This window comes from Lytechinus pictus, chromosome 7, assembly GCF_037042905.1.
Source record: "Lytechinus pictus isolate F3 Inbred chromosome 7, Lp3.0, whole genome shotgun sequence".
NCBI lineage: Eukaryota > Metazoa > Echinodermata > Echinoidea > Temnopleuroida > Toxopneustidae > Lytechinus > Lytechinus pictus.
This window is the reverse complement of record NC_087251.1, coordinates 44517210-44533582: the sequence shown is the minus strand read 5'-3', so window position 1 is coordinate 44533582 and position 16373 is coordinate 44517210. Positions and strand designations below refer to the sequence as shown.

The 16373-nt window shown below is 36.5% G+C and overlaps 1 protein-coding gene across 1 annotated transcript in view; it reads right to left on the bottom strand.

The window, feature by feature from the left end:
* LOC129264355 (poly [ADP-ribose] polymerase tankyrase-like) overlaps positions 1-16373 on the bottom strand; it is a 61498-nt gene that overhangs the window by 41899 nt on the left and 3226 nt on the right. Inside the window, exons 2-12 of the mRNA XM_064102837.1 lie at positions 14346-14402; positions 12288-12480; positions 10119-10385; positions 9183-9392; positions 8486-8633; positions 7775-7955; positions 6843-6946; positions 6145-6229; positions 2950-3060; positions 1543-1662; positions 194-274 (exon numbers count right to left, since the gene is read on the bottom strand). Coding sequence (XP_063958907.1) covers positions 194-274; positions 1543-1662; positions 2950-3060; positions 6145-6229; positions 6843-6946; positions 7775-7955; positions 8486-8633; positions 9183-9392; positions 10119-10385; positions 12288-12480; positions 14346-14402 — 1557 coding nt within the window. The remainder of the gene's footprint in view (positions 1-193; positions 275-1542; positions 1663-2949; positions 3061-6144; positions 6230-6842; positions 6947-7774; positions 7956-8485; positions 8634-9182; positions 9393-10118; positions 10386-12287; positions 12481-14345; positions 14403-16373) is intronic.

Genomic DNA, 16373 nt, shown 5'->3' with positions numbered 1-16373 from the left:
GCTTTATAGTAAACGAAACTTGCCCATGAAGATCACACAACAATAAAGACCACTTTTCTTCTTTCCTTTTTAAAAAGTGGTCTCTACACACAGGGTCAGTGTATCATCACAAACCAACTGAATATTTGACTTTGGTTGATTAATGCATGAATGAGTGCGAGGAGTCATGTTTGAAGTTTTCAATTCATCTTACCCTATCGCATGAGTATGGTTTCTTCTTGACCGAGACAGCCTTGAACGGAGTGAGCTCTTCTGGTTTATCACACAGCAACACCTACGCATATAAAAACAAAAAAAAATGAATAAATAAATTAATTAATTAATCAATTAACTAATAAATAAATAGACAAACAAACAAACAAACAAGCAAACAAGCAAACAAACAAATAAATAAGTAAATAAATAAATAAATAAACAATTATGTTGAAGCTGAGATGCAGAATATAGCAATGGCACAACATTTTCTTTTTACCAAAATACAATTGTACCAACTTGATAGAATCCCTTGGCAGATACATATGAATAACGACAAATGTTCTTATCTACGGAAAAATAAACATTTAACTTTCCCCTGAGGAAAAATAAATCTATTTCATAATCAAGCAATCAATAAATGAATTGCATGGTCTAGTGCTATATAACCATCTTCAGGAAGGATAATCTATTTCACAATCAATTTTACAATCAATCACTAAATCAAACAGTCTATTGGTATGCAACAATCTTCACATAGAATAACCTTTTTCACAATCAATCAATCAATATTACAATCAATCACTAAATCAAACAGTCTATTGGTATGTAACAATCTTCACATAGAATGAACTTTTCACAATCAATCAATCAATCAATATTACAATCAATCACTAAATCAAACAGTCTATTGGTATGTAACAATCTTCACAAGGAATAAACTTTTCACAATCAATCAATCAATCAATATTACAATCAATCACTAAATCAAACAGTCTATTGGTATGCAACAATCTTCACATAGAATAACCTTTTTCACAATCAATCAATCAATCAATATTACAATCAATCACTAAATCAAACAGTCTATTGGTATGTAACAATCTTCACAAGGAATAAACTTTTCACAATCAATCAATCAATCAATATTACAATCAATCACTAAATCAAACAGTCTATTGGTGTAACAATCTTCACATAGAATAATCTTTTTCACAATCAATTTAACAATCAATCACTGAATAAAACAGTCTATTGGTATATAACAATCTAAAAAAATAAAAAATAAACTTATCACAATCAATCAATCAATCAATCAATTTTACAATCAATCACTGGATAAAACAGTCTATTGGTATATAACAATCTAAAAAAAAAAACTTATCACAATCAATCAATCAATCAATACTACAATTAATGAATCATAGTAAAACAGTCTACCGATGAATAACTATCTTCACTAGGGATAAACTTTTTCACAATCGATCAAATCAATCAATGAATCATACAGTGTACTGGTATATATCAATCTCCACTCAGGGGCATCAGCATGGTGTAAATCCTATTCACCTCTGAATGCATTCTGTTGAAGCCATGTCCGCCTTCCTGCTCCTGCCGCTTGAAGAGTTCCCCAGCAACCTTCCTGTTTCCTCTCCTAACCAGTTTCTGAAGGTCATTGCTTACGACATTCTGAAAATTTCAAAGTGATGATAAAATATCAACATCGCATTGGGTTTTTATCAATGAATTCCAACATCAACAAACAAACAAACCGGGCACGGTGGCCCAGTGGTAGAGCGCCTGCCTCATGAACTGGAGGTCGTGGGTTCGATCCCTAGTCTAGTCATACCAAAGACTTATAGAAATGGGACCTTCTGCCTTCTTGCTAGGCACTCATTATTTAGATTGGAGAAGGGTAATAATAACATATTATGTTATGCAGCGCCCACTGAAAGTGAAGCTTCCTAACTGAAGTGGCTACCCTGGGTAAATAAAACATTATTATCATTATTATTAAACAAACACACAGCCTGTTTATGCACTTGTGTTGTTGTTTGTGTTTATTCATATAAACCTGCCCCCCCCCCCCCACCTCGAGACATGTGATTAAGTGAACATATTTTAGACGTTAGCTAATGAAATTGAAAAGTATGTACAGCACAGCACAGTATAATTCCAGTTACGGTAGACTAAAAGATTCATACCTTTGTCTAGAGAAAAATCATCATCACATCTTAAATATAATCAACTCTTTTCATACCACGGAGACAGCTAATTCATTCACCGTATGTTGACCCGGGCCCAGTAACATAACTAGGCTTAGGAATTGATGTTTGTGCTGATTTCTACAATTGATTGTATTGATCAGTTTGCATGATCAATCGCAAAGCATTATATTTTACCAGGCCCAGGGCTTGCTTGTTTGAGGTTTTTATCATCCAGATGCCTAATTATAATAATAGCTGGGGGACGTTTCATAAAGCTGCTCGTAAGTTAAGAGTGACTGGTGATCCTTTCTTGTGTTAAATATCATTCACCATTAATGTTCATTGGTGACTATTTAGCACGTTAGAAAGGTCCACCGGTCATTCTTCAAGTCGTTCGTAACTTACGAACAGCTTTATGAAACACTCAGCCGGATTCATAAAGGGCTTTTCTTTGCCTGAGGATACAAAGCACTGCTATCGTTACCCCAGCTTTAGCTGTGCTGCAATTCAAGGAATTTCGTCCTACCGGGTACCCATTCACCTCACCTGGGTTGAGTGCAGCACAATGTGGGTAAATATATTGCCGAAGGAAAACACGCCATAGCTGGGAATCGAACCAACGTCCCTCAGATTGAAAGACAAAAGTCATAACCACCAGACCACGACGCCCCCACGTCCTCCCATAAGAACAGTTAACCCTGCATAAACCAGACGATTTTTTACTTTACGATCTCAAATTCCTGTCAACATTTTGTCTTTTATTACTTACTTTTACTCCCTGTCTTTCTTTGCATATGAGATCCATTGTCGTCATAGAGACATCTGAATCGGTCAATTTATGAGCAATGCTTGCATCACCTTCCTTTTGAGTAAAACGGTCCTGTAATGCAAGAGAGAGAGAGATGATAATACAATACAAACTAAACATGATAGTGAGTATCATACATAGGCCCGTATTCCGGTAGTTAAACCTAGGTCTAACCCTAATTCAACCTAGAATTTTAGACCACACCTCTACGGAATGCTGAGTTTCACAATACCTTTTCTATATTCATGACAAAGGTAATGTACCAATCAACTGATTCATATGCATTGTATTTCCCTATTCTAGTTTTTATGACAAAAATTAAATTTTTGACAACTTTCTCTTCCAGGATTAAAATTTTTACTTTGTGAAAGAGTTGACATATGGTGCTCCATAAAAGTGTGGTTTCAGTTAACTCAGGTTTAACTAAGCCATTGCTATCAGAATACCACCCATGGTATTCTGAAGTCGGGTTTAAATTAAACCCTGGTTTAACCCTATCTTAACTGGGCTATTTCGGACCAGTATATACTGGGGGGGGGGTCAATTTGACCCCCCCTCAGATCTCGGCCGCTAATTGCGCAATCGCCGCGAAAATTTGCAAGCGCGTAGCGCCGGATTTGAACTACAAGAGTGTATAGTAAAATTTTCATAAAATTTTATTTTTTTATTTTTATTAATAAGCATATGAAATTTGCCATAAATTAGGTTTTTTGTGTATGTGTTTGCCTTTAACTCAATTTATATAGCTAGTAGAATGCTAATTTTTGGTGGGAGTATCAATTATTACATTTCTAACAAATATCTACAAAAAAATTGCAAATATATAATTAATTTCTTATGTATTTCATTGTTTTTTAAATTCTTATGTATTTCTTTGTTTTTTTCAAACCTTTGCTTTTTATTCTTTTTCCCGTTGAACTTTGTCGAGGACCCTTTTGCGATCATAAATAGCATAAAATAAATCCATCTAAACCAACAAAACTAAAAATAATCATACATTTATGATTTTTGGTCGAAAAACACAATTTGCATTAACTTTTTACACGGAATCACGTTTTTGAGCAATTTCTGGTCTGACACGCACTTACAAAACGTTGCGTAATTTTGGAACCGCGTACCCGGGCGTCGCAAATTTGGTCTCAAAAGATGCGCAAGCCTTGAAAGTAAAAAGTCAGTGAGCGGCACAGTCAAAAAAATTTGTGCGACGGGGTAGTGACAAAATTTGTTGAGGGGGGGTCAAATTGACCCCCCCCCCAGTTTAATAAGGGTTAAAGTTGTGGTTTAACTATGGATAGCCAATAGTGGCATAAATCTCTCACAGTATAATTTCAATGTGTCAGGTAATTTTTCTCTCAAATCATTTTCAACTTTAAGCATAGATAGGTAGCTTTCTTCACCATTCATGAGCTAGGAAAGAGTACAGTATACATAAGAAACATACAATGTAAGGAAAAATGTGACGTATTTGGCTTTCCATAATTTTAGCACAGAGTTAGACCATGGTTTAAATTAAACCTGACTTCAGAATACGGGCCATCATGTAGATTCAAACACAGATTTTCAGGTTGACTGTGCCTACCAATGACTGTCCAGAGTAGGAAAATGTACATTTGATAGACTCAATCTCAGCACCATGCATGACATGAGATAGTTGACTATACAAACAAAATTTGAAGTCATCATGAAAAAACTTGCAAACTTAAATTTCTACGGTTCTTTTAAATAAATCAATGAATTCCCAGACTTTGATATCCTGAGAAAGGATGATACATGTACAGTACCACAATGAGAAGACAAACATTTATCATTTTTATCAGATTTGTACATACATCTCAGCTTTAAGTCCTTTTCAGGAGCTGTTTGCTAGCATTAAAGGTCAAGTCCACCCCACAAAAATGTTGATTTGAATAAATAGACAAAAACCAAACTAGCAAAATGCTGAAAATTTCATCAAAATCAGATGTAAAATAAGAAAGTTATGACATTTTAAAGTTTTGCTTATTTTCACAAAACAGTGATATGCACAACTCAAATGAGACAGTCTACGATGTCCCTCACTCACTATTTCTTTTGTTTTTTATTGTTTGAATTATGCAATATTTCATTTTTTATAGATTTGACAATAAGGACCAACTTGACTGAATCAGATAGTATTAAACAAATGGGATATTCCCTATTTTATATGATAAAATACAAATGAAATAGTGAGTGGATGACGTCATCAGTCTCCCCATTTGCATACCCAACAGGATGTGCATTACTGTTTTGTGAAATTAAGCAAAATTTTAAAATGTCATAACTTTCTTATTTTACATCCGATTTTGATGAAATTTTCAGTGTTATGTTTGTTGGGTTTTTCTCTTTTTATTCAAATCAACTTTTTGTTGGGGTGGACTTGTCCTTTACGGTTGGATTCAAGAGCAGAACCAGGATTTTCCAAAATGAGGGGGGGGGGACATTTTTGTTCAGGAAAAATAGTCTTCACTCCCTAATCATGGTGATTTATGTAATAAAAAAAATTGACAAGCAAAAAAATCTTCACTAGTGTACACATGACATTTTCCACTAGAAATATATTTCATGGATCTCAAAGGATGGGGGGGGGGGGGGGGGCAACGGACCAGGGGGGTGTCTCACAAAGATTTAAGTATGAGTAAGAGCCTGGTCTTTGTAGGGACTTTCCTCCTGCGGTTAGGAGTCTGTTTGGTCTTGCAGGGGTGGAGGGGCTAAGTAGAGTCACGATAAAATGCCTCGTTGCGTGTGGTACAAAAGGCATGACCACATTGGTCAGATTACGCCAAGAGGACGCGCACTGCTGCAAAACGAACAGCAGCATTTTGCATTTCATATCGTGTACGTGTCAGCATCTAAGTGCGACTATAAGTCATACTTAATCTTTGTGAAACACCCCCCCCCCCCAGATGTGCTCTCACCTGGATCTGCCACTGGTTGGATTTCCCACAGAGGATAATATATAATATAAAGATCAAATCATCAGGGGCTCATTTCATAAAACTTATTATAATAACAACTTTGCAAGACCAGTTAAAAGCTACTGAAATCCTTCTGTCTGATTGGCTGATGGTATATAGATATCGTGCATTTGTTACTATAACAAGTCTTTATGAAACGGGACCCAGGAATTAGGATACTCACTTTGAGGAATGCATCCTGTCCTTCTCTTCCTCCTCGTGATACGTTGATGGCCCGTATAGCATGCCCAAGACTCCTGTAGTTGTAACTAGCGGAAAAAGACAGAGAAAGAGACAGAGGTTATTTGGTTTGTTACACAAAATGACACAACCTTATCTTGCCTCACCTTTGCTTAACATTTCACAGACATGCAATTCCACAATATTGGATTCGATTCATTTGTTCAATTCATATGCTGCAACTTAAAATGTACAAGTTTCACATGAATTGAAATGCAAAGTGAATTATACACAAGTGGAGGTGATTCGGTATTTGCTATCATACGGCTGGATTTTACTACGCAGGCAGCGGTAAAACTAGTCACACCAATAATTAATGGAAATAATGTGAAAGCTTTGGTCTGTCTGGGGCCCCGTTTCATAAAATACTTGCAACTGTTGTAACTTTGCCATTATGGCAACTACCATGGTAACAGGGCTCATCAGCCTATCAGAATCAAGGTTACCATGGTAGTTGCCATCATGGTAAAGTTACAACAGTTGCAAGTCCTTGATAAAACGTGCCCCAGGAGTCGGTTTCCCAGGCTTGAATACGGCATAAATCTTGTGTCATAAGATCAATGGAAAGGACAATCACCAGTAGATTAATTTGACCTTTTCTATTATCAAGATCATTCAATATTCTACAGAGTAGACACTCACCTGCCAGTGTTTTCCTTTCGCAGACTGTGAACGGGCATCTCACATCGACCTGGATTGCTCTTCAGCTCGTTCAGGAATGCTCGGATGAATGGTTGACTGTTACTCTGAAACACGACGACACTCATTTTGTTAAGCTTTCCATTGTTAGCTCTACAGTCATTGGCAATGAAAAAATAATCTCAAGACTTTTGAACGGCTTAATAATCATGTTCAACTCTCTATTTTGATAGGATATCGAACCAACATTTAACAGCTATTATGATATGTAGAACACATCGTCGGGAATAAAGTCTCAAGGCAAAACATGCTACATGTATGTGGATATACTGTACATAGAGGTGTTGTAGATCAATGGTTAAGTTTTCGACTTTGAACGAAAAGGTCTGGGGTTCAAATCCCACAACAGCACTCATATCCTTCAGCAAGCTGTTTATATTCATTTGCCACTCTCCACCCAGGTGTAGAAAATAAGTAACTGGTAGGAAGAAATTCCTTGAATGCTTGAGCGCCAGAACAAAATAACCTTAGTACACCCAAGGTAATAACATGCATTGCATGAAAACATTTGTATAAAGCACTTTATAAATGTTACATATTATTACATCAGCTATAATATTAACAACAATAATAATAGTGCATTTAAGTTAAAAATTTCTGTATGTATATACTCAACTGCGCATTACAAAAATGTTGTTATTATCATTATTACCTTGGCTATAGCCATGCTTCCTACACTCGCCCTGGCATTCAAGGAATTTCTTCCTACCGGGTACCCATTCACACCACCTGGGTTGAGTGTAGCACAATGTGGGTTAAATTTCTTGCTGAAGGAAAACATGCCATGGGTGGGAATCAAACCCACGTCCCTCAGATAGAAAGACGAGAGTAATAACCATTAGACCACAATGCTCGCACTATCTATTGTCCTTTACCTTGATGGCATACCCCAGAGCGGTCTCTGGCACGGCAACGCTTCTCTGAAGAAAGACTGAAGGCACTCGTTTAGTGTCCGTCAAGAGTTGTTTGAGGAGAGGCATGTCGTTGGTGAGGACAGCCCGGATCGCTCTCTTACACTGGACTACCTTGGACACTTCGGGCATGCTGTTCTCATTTCTGTAAATAAAAAATAAAGGTCAATGACTTTAGGTCAATGATTTTTAGCCTAAAGTTATGGTTTTGTACACAGCATAAATATCATTGTTGTTATATTCTTCCAAATAGATAAGCAAAAACTGATGAAGGTTATATACATGTATGCAGTACACAATACAAATCCCATACGGAATACCAATTTACAACCTTAAAGTTCAGTCCAACCTTGATAATAGTGTGAAATCCCTTTTATTTCAAATCTCATATTGACTGAGACAAAGCTGTAGGCAACTCTGTCATTCATCCTGTAATTAATACCATATCTTCACCTTTTTATTTTAAGTACATTTTCCCTCCAACTGTAATGGTCAAAATTGATTAAAGAGAGTACATCACCATAGGCTCTGACAAAAAAATTTCTGAGACTTCTAAATCAGAGTCATGATTTTGTGCTGAAAACCACATATGATTTTTTTTTTCATTATAAGTGACACCGTTTTACCTTCTATATTAATTCCTTATCTCGATCTACGGTATTCTTTCATACTTACTTGACTTCAAACATGGGATCTTTGCTGACCAGTTCGATCTTGTTGTTGGGGACAAGTTTACGGTTGGGGTCTAACTTGCCTCGTCCTTTGGCGGCCTTTTCATCCTTTTTCTTTCCTGCTCTGCCCTTTGGGATAGCCTTTTTCTTTGCTGTGAAGGAAATGTTAACCAAGATTTCAAAGTTCAAAATGGGAAAAGTGTACATTTTTTTTTTAGAATTCGGAAATTTGATCAAACTTTGTAAAGGCTTGTCAACATCGAAATAAGAGATGGGATTGTAGAACCTCAGAAATCCTGCAAAGGTGACTTTGAATAAAGCTGTTAATGGTGTACTGATTTGATGAAAGTTTTTCTTGTAGTCCTTTCTATGATTACCATAATTGTTGACAGGGGGCATTGCATGGTAATGAGGATTAATTCCTTACCAAAATAACTAGAGCATCCAATTTCTTTCCATTTAGGACAAACACGTTACTTTTAATACTCCTGAAAAATAATGCATTTGCCTGGCAGTGAACAACTAGTGGGCAGATGATTAATGCCCGATCAAAAACAAACCATTGAATATCTACACAGCCAAACAGTATCATTGTAACGCAGCGGAGACAGAGCTCACACATATGCGGCTGGGGTCCATGGAAAACGTGTGTTATAGCAAAATCAGCCAGTCTAATTACAGGTTAAACACAAAATTGTTACCTTTCGCTGCAGCCTTCTTCCTCCCAGACGACCTATCCTTGGCACTCTTGAGGATCTTAGAAGCGACTGTTCTGGTCTTGGTAGGGACTTTCCTCCTGCGGTTAGGAGTCTGTTTGGGTCTTGCAGGGGTGGAGGGGGTGGCGGGCTCTTTCCCCTTCCTCCCTTTAGAGTTAGCAATTTGCTCTGAGAGTTGATCTAGAGAGGCACGACCTGATAGGAGCGATGGTGTGATATTAAAGTAAGGGTATAATTCACTCAGTATGGCAGTTCGACAATAAAAGGTGCTTGAAAAAATAATGAAAACCCTATATTACAAGCAGTGATTTATATTCATACTATGTTATCAAAATAAAACTATTCTACCATAAAGAAATAATATATAATAATATGCATTTATATAGCACAAAAACTATTTCTATATATACTATTGCGCTGCAAAAGAGCTTCCCTGATGCTGTACATACTATTGGAATAGATCGGTTTTTAATTTTAATTTGATATTATGTAAAGTTGTTGAATTCCTAAAGTCGAAGGGATGTTTGTTCCATAGTTGTGGGGCTGATATAAGAAATGACCTATCTCCTAGCGTTGCTTTAGTCTTGAGTGGAGGTACTTGCAGTGTGAGTGTATCTTGTGAGCTACGTAGGTGATGGTCATGAAATCGGGATTTTAATTTCAAGAGATCCGAGATATAACTTGGGGCCTGACCATTAAGACCTTTCAAGACAATCATAAGGATTTTGTCAAGTGACAAAACAAGCATCAACAATGTGGTCAGTTCCTGGTCAGTATTTTGAAAAAAAGTATGCATGCAACGATGATCTTGATTGGTCACTGCCATTAAGCAATTGATTGAAAACCTTTACATCGTGGTGCCCAGATAAATAATTAGAGTTTTTAGCTGGGACCTGGGGGGAAAAACAAAATATACCCTACCATCGGCTTCACTGAGTTGCCCTTTCTCTTTCTTGACTGAGATATTGATGATCTTATCGATCCTGGAGATCTCCGTCTCTGGCAGCTTCTTGAGTCCTTTCTCCCCGGCGGGCCTGAGCTGGACCTGGGTGAGGACACTGTCTCGGTCCACAAAGTCCAGGAAAGACATCTTGTAGATGCCTGGCTTGGTCTCCTCAAGCCATTGGATGGCAAGTTTGCGGCTGACGTCGTACACGATCTTCAAGGATTGGCAAAGGAAGAAACCAGCTGCGGAGAAGAAAAATCAAACATTGAGGGGAAGGAAACCTTGGTATTCGTATGGAATGCTTGCAATAAGGCGAATCTTCTCCACAAAAGATATATCATAATCAGGTAGGGAGAATGCATTCACAAAGTTTATCGCACACTAAGCATCTGTATATGACACATGATTATGTACAGTTGTGCTCACAAGTTAGTGAACCCAACCAAAAAATGCACTCCTTCATGCTGAGTGAGGCATGTAGACAACAACATTACAATTTTCTGCAAGCCCAGAGAAACAAACTTTATTGAATGTAATATTTTTTCAACTGATTTCACTATCAAATATATATAAAACATGGCAGAACTTGAACACTTTTAAATATGTTCATTTCCAGGTGGGGTTCACCATCTCTTTAGCACCACTGTATATTTAAAGGGAATAAATTCACATTTGCTGCTCTCCATCTAGGGATACAAAACATTAAAGATCTTTATGTCCTTGAAAGTTTATAGCTCCCTTGGTTATGCATCATAGATTGTAAGTTCTTTGATTTACTGGTACCCTCAGGGAGGAATATAAATGGAATGTACATCACTTGGTATAGCATGTTTCTAATGCTTTAACAATTAAATTAGATTGTTAATTTGGGGATTGCATTTGAATGCCACTCTTTCTGCATCAGGTATTTAATAAAGCTATTCGTAAGTTTAGAGTGACTTTATGAACGACTGGTGAACCTTTCTCATGTGCTAAGTAATCACCAATGAACCTTTTTAATGGTGAATATCATTTACCACAAGAAAGGATCACCAGTCATTCTGAAAGTCACTCTTCACTTATGAACAGCTTTATGAAACGGCCCTGGGTTCCTGATAATCCATGATATGCATCACAATATCTACGCATATCTTGATGAAGGAGATTAAAACCAATGAGAAGTATTCAAATTTCATGATTGAAAGAATTAAGTCACTACCCTTAACCCTAATCAGACTGGGGGGGGGGCTGATTCAGCCCACCTCAACATTTTTTGCAATAAATCCGCCATGCAAATTTTTTTGACCACGCCACTTGCTGACTTTTTATTTTCAAGTCTCGCGCAACTTTTGAGACCAAATTTGCAACCCCTGGGTACGCGGTTCCAAAATCAGGCGAGTGCATGCAGACCCAAAATTGCTAAAAACCGTGAATTTGTGTACAAATCCAATGCAAATGGTGCTTTTGCACAATTTTATGAATGTACTATTATTTCTCCTTTTACTAATCAAACTCAATTAATTTCATGTTGTTTATGGTCAGAATAAAGTCCCAACGATGGGGAAAAAACAAAAAGTCGAAAAACAAAAAATACTTAAGAATTTACAAAACAATAAAATACTAAGAAAATAATTGTCATATTTAATCCTTTTTAAGTGCATTTGATCAGAATCTTATAAAGAGTTTGTGAATAAAAAAATAGTATTTTAGGGCCCTTATTTAGTTCATTCGAACAAAATTTTTATTTTACGCATAAATTAGCATAATTAATTAGCAATGAGATTTTTTTTTAATTTGATTTAATACCAATTTGTAGATTATGCCACAGGTAATGCGCGTGCCGATTCTTATTGTGATCGCGTGACCGACCGGCAGCCAAGATCATAAGGTCTTCTTAATAGGCGTCGAAATAGCCCAGTCTATTTAGGGTTAATACTGTATCACCAGGCAATGTTCAGTACTTATTAATTTTAAAAGAACACCAACGTGAAGATCCCTGGTGATAACTGGGAGGGATTAATGAAACAAAGTAGTTTTTTTCACTGACAATTGTTGTAAGCTACCGAAATCCTTGCATCTGATTGGCTCAGAACAAGTTAGTCAGTGAGAATCACTGATTATTTATTTCATTAAATATTCCCCCCCGTTGCGCCCTTTCAACATACCATCGCTTCTGACTGCCAGATAGGCCCCCTTCCCGAAGTAGACTTCTTTCTTGGCCGAGGCAGGCGTCCTGGTCTTGGAAGGCTTGGAGAATGCCTCCACCACATCGGACTGGTAGCGGTCGGCTTGGGTGCGCTTCCGCTTCACGTTGGGGCTACGCTGTGAGCTGTCCGACTTGGCAGGGGAGGAGCGCTTCTGATCAGATTTAAAAGATGCATTAACAAGATTTTTTTAATAAAAAAGGAATATAAGAAACAAAAGAATACATTCATTACAAAGAATAAATAAACTTTGAATTTTCAAGTATTTCAAGACCATGACATTTGTAAGTTTATCAGACTTACACTGCTACCAAGTTCATTTGAATAAAAACAGTCATTTTTTTTTACTACATTTCATCAAAATTGCATGAACAATTAGAAATTTGTATGATATTTTGAAATTTCTACATCTGTTTATATTTTATGTAAAAAACAGTGATGGATAATATTGGCAATATTCAAATGATGGAGACAATGTCACATATTCATTGATATATGTATTACTGTATGAAATTTCATGTTTCAATAGTCATAAATCTCAAAAAGAAGCTCTAAAATTTTGTCTTTACAGATTGCAGTAATATTGACTTTCAGAAGTACATAAGGAACGTAATAATGTTTTACATCAGATTTAAATAGATGAAATTACATTAATTAAAATACATTATGAAAGTATGTGTAAAATCATCAACTCATCCTTCAGAAATTCCACAAATCACAATTGATTTTCATATTCTTTTGTGTGTTGCTTACATTTTGAAGAGCCTCTATTCAAACATACAAACGTGTACACCTGTACTCATATTTATCAAGTATTTTTGTGGGGGAAATAAGAATGAATAAAATCAAGAGAGGTCACACTACAGGTAGATTTAAAGAGAATTAGTTTGAATTCTTACATACATACATTCCCAAATTGAACAATAAATGAAATCAGAATTCAACATTGATGTACATAACTAGAAATATAGGTTTTGAAATGTTTAATACGTACATGTACATCTACATGTACACGTCATGGAATATTGTCATTAATTTTATCTAGTTTCAGTATTCATATTATTCGATGCTCACTCTATACACAAAACATAATTTAATTTCATCACAGGCATTATATTATACATGTACATTGTAATTCCGCCTTGACAATTAACGTTTGGAGCAAGTCATACATTACTGATCCCTGCAATGATAATACAAACATGATCATATACAATGCAGAAGCCTCCTGTCGGGCTCTAGACACGTTCAATGCTCCAGGCAGACTAATTGGAGTTCACATCAAACCAGGGGAGAGTTTCATGAAGCAAAATTCACTGACAATTGTTATAAGCTACTGGAAACCCTTGCATCCGATTGGCTGAGAGCAACTTGGTCAGTGAAAAATCACTGACACAACTCTTCATGAAATGCTCCCTCCATGTAGATGAACATCAGAGACTCATGATGGGAGAAGAAAAGGTCTCTCTAATTGGCTCTTATACTGCACTTATCTTCTCTCCTGAAACATGTACTTTTTTTACATGTATGTAGATCTGGGGCCCATCTTACAAAGAGTTGCGATTGATCCGATCAATCGCAACTATGGTCAGCCAGCAAAGTCAACATATACAATGCATGTTTGCTAAAAAATTTCTAGATATGAATGTACATCCATAAATTCATTGATTTCTTGACAGTTTGGTGTGTTCTCCTTTGTTTACAAAGGACATTTTGCACATTTCCTGTAGAAAAAATTCTGACACTGATGGATTTCCATAGTTACGATTAATTGGATCAATCGTAACTCTTTGTACGACGGGACCCTGTTTTTTAAAGACAGTCTGTAAAATGACAGCTGACCTACTGATTTCAACAGATTTTTTTTTCATTTTCACTTTAATTTACATATCTTCTCCTGTAGTCATGATAGTTCAACAATATCAGTACAAATCATCATGTTAAAAAAGTGTCCCATCATTATTTGTCGACGAGTCAGAACTGACAACTTTCTTAAAACATCGTTATTTAATACTGTACCTTGGGAGGAGCACTACTCGTACTAGCTTCTTGATCATCAGCCATCTTCCTCCTCTTCTGCAATAAAATGAAAACATAAAACTATATTAATCAAAATGATAAACACAAAAGCTAGGCTCTAGTTTCTCAATGGATGCAATAATGGAATAAAAATAAATGCAATATAATGTTGTAGATTATTACAATGCATTCAGATGAAGGATTTTACAGGCAACCATATATTCATATTAGGTTTTTTGCAGTCATCTCAGATATCAAACGTAATGAGTCATTATACATACGCCTATTGTGAATGTGATGAGGCCAATTAAAAAAAATTGAACAATTTTTCACAAAAAATTGGATGTAAAAGGAGTCTTTTAGCGCTGTCCACAAGATTATCATTGGTCAATCAATGGTCATGTGATCATGCACCTTTTTGTGCAAGCCATGAGCAAATGTGCATATATACTTTATAGTAAAAGTGCAGCATTTGATAATTACACATCTTGTGTATGATCCTTAAATAGGCCTGTCACCTTAGCAACAAAACTATGACCCTGTTCTCATCTGCTGAACTGGTTTTCCAAAACCAGATTAGAAAACAGCTTCATGAGGGTTCTCATAACCATCTCCTGAACTGGATACCCCAATACATCATGTCAAGTGATCCTGTTGCTATGGGAACGCTCTCAGGGGTCACACATTTCGCACAAAATTTGAAAGTGTAGGGTTGGCATAGACATAGATATATAAAAAATGCAAACCGAACATGCGCACACTACGCTAGTTACGGGCGAAGATCGCTTCCCGAAGACAAGCTGTGTCCTCACCTTCTCTTAAACCAGTTTAACGAGGCAGAGCAGTCTCACAAAGTATAAGAGGTGGAGTTCGAAACTTGTTTGGAAGACCACTACATGTTGATAGCTCAAAGACTGCTTCAAGTATGCCCATTACACATTAAACTGGTTTCCACTAAACCGATTTAAGAAAGTAGATGAGAACAGGGTCTTCACGTATGAATGACATCAAACACCACAAAAATCATACTGTGTTTATAATATATCCTTTGATGAATTTTTCTCTCATTTTATCTCCTTTAAATAAAACCAACTTGACGCCCAGGTTTGGCATCCCTTTAAACTGAATAGGCATAAACGGACGAGTCAATAGTGAAAGTAGGCATATTTCAGAACTTGCTCCACTTGGTTTCCCCACAAGAATAATCATGCCATTGGAGTATCACAGTTTATTACTTTCAAAGTTTGCGCGATGAGAAACCAATAAATCAGCTTTAATATCATTTGGAAAAAAATTACGAGCAACACGAGCAGACCAGGCCTACAGCGTTTTGAGTGACACTAGCAGACCAGGCTTAGAGAGCGTTATGTGATCGACGCCTGTATGCTTGGGAGAAAAAAGTGAGGGAAATCAGAATAGAATGATAACCAGAAGTAACTTTGAACATAAATTCAAGATGCAGGGTGCTAGTTTCAGTAAAAAATAATGAGACCTGGTATTACTGTCTAGAACTAAATGGTGACTGAAAACTTCAAAAACCTGAAATAAATGACGATCTTGGGTTCCGTCGAATTAGGACAGTCCGACTTTCGATCCTACTAGTCCCCATAATTTGCCCCTTTATGGTCCCTTTAAGTGCTTTATCCATTGCATCAAGAACAAACAGACCTTTATGCAAACATCTTGTGTATTTACATGTACTCAGGTACATACCCTAGCACTAACTACATGCAAACGTCAAGGTCAACAGAATATGATGTGTTCATAATGTTTAAAACAAATATCACTCTGATAAAAAGATAAGTAACCTATACAGCATGTACAGTCCTACAGTAGACTGCCAGATGTGGGCTTGAAGCCCTTGAAGGTCAAGTCCACCCCTGGAAAATGTTGATTTGGAACGATGAGAAAATTCAATATTTCATATATCATATAATAAAATACAAAAAGAGTGGGTGATGTCATCGGATAGCTAATTTGCATACTGACCAGGATGTGCATTTAACTGTTTTAGGAAATTATTTAATA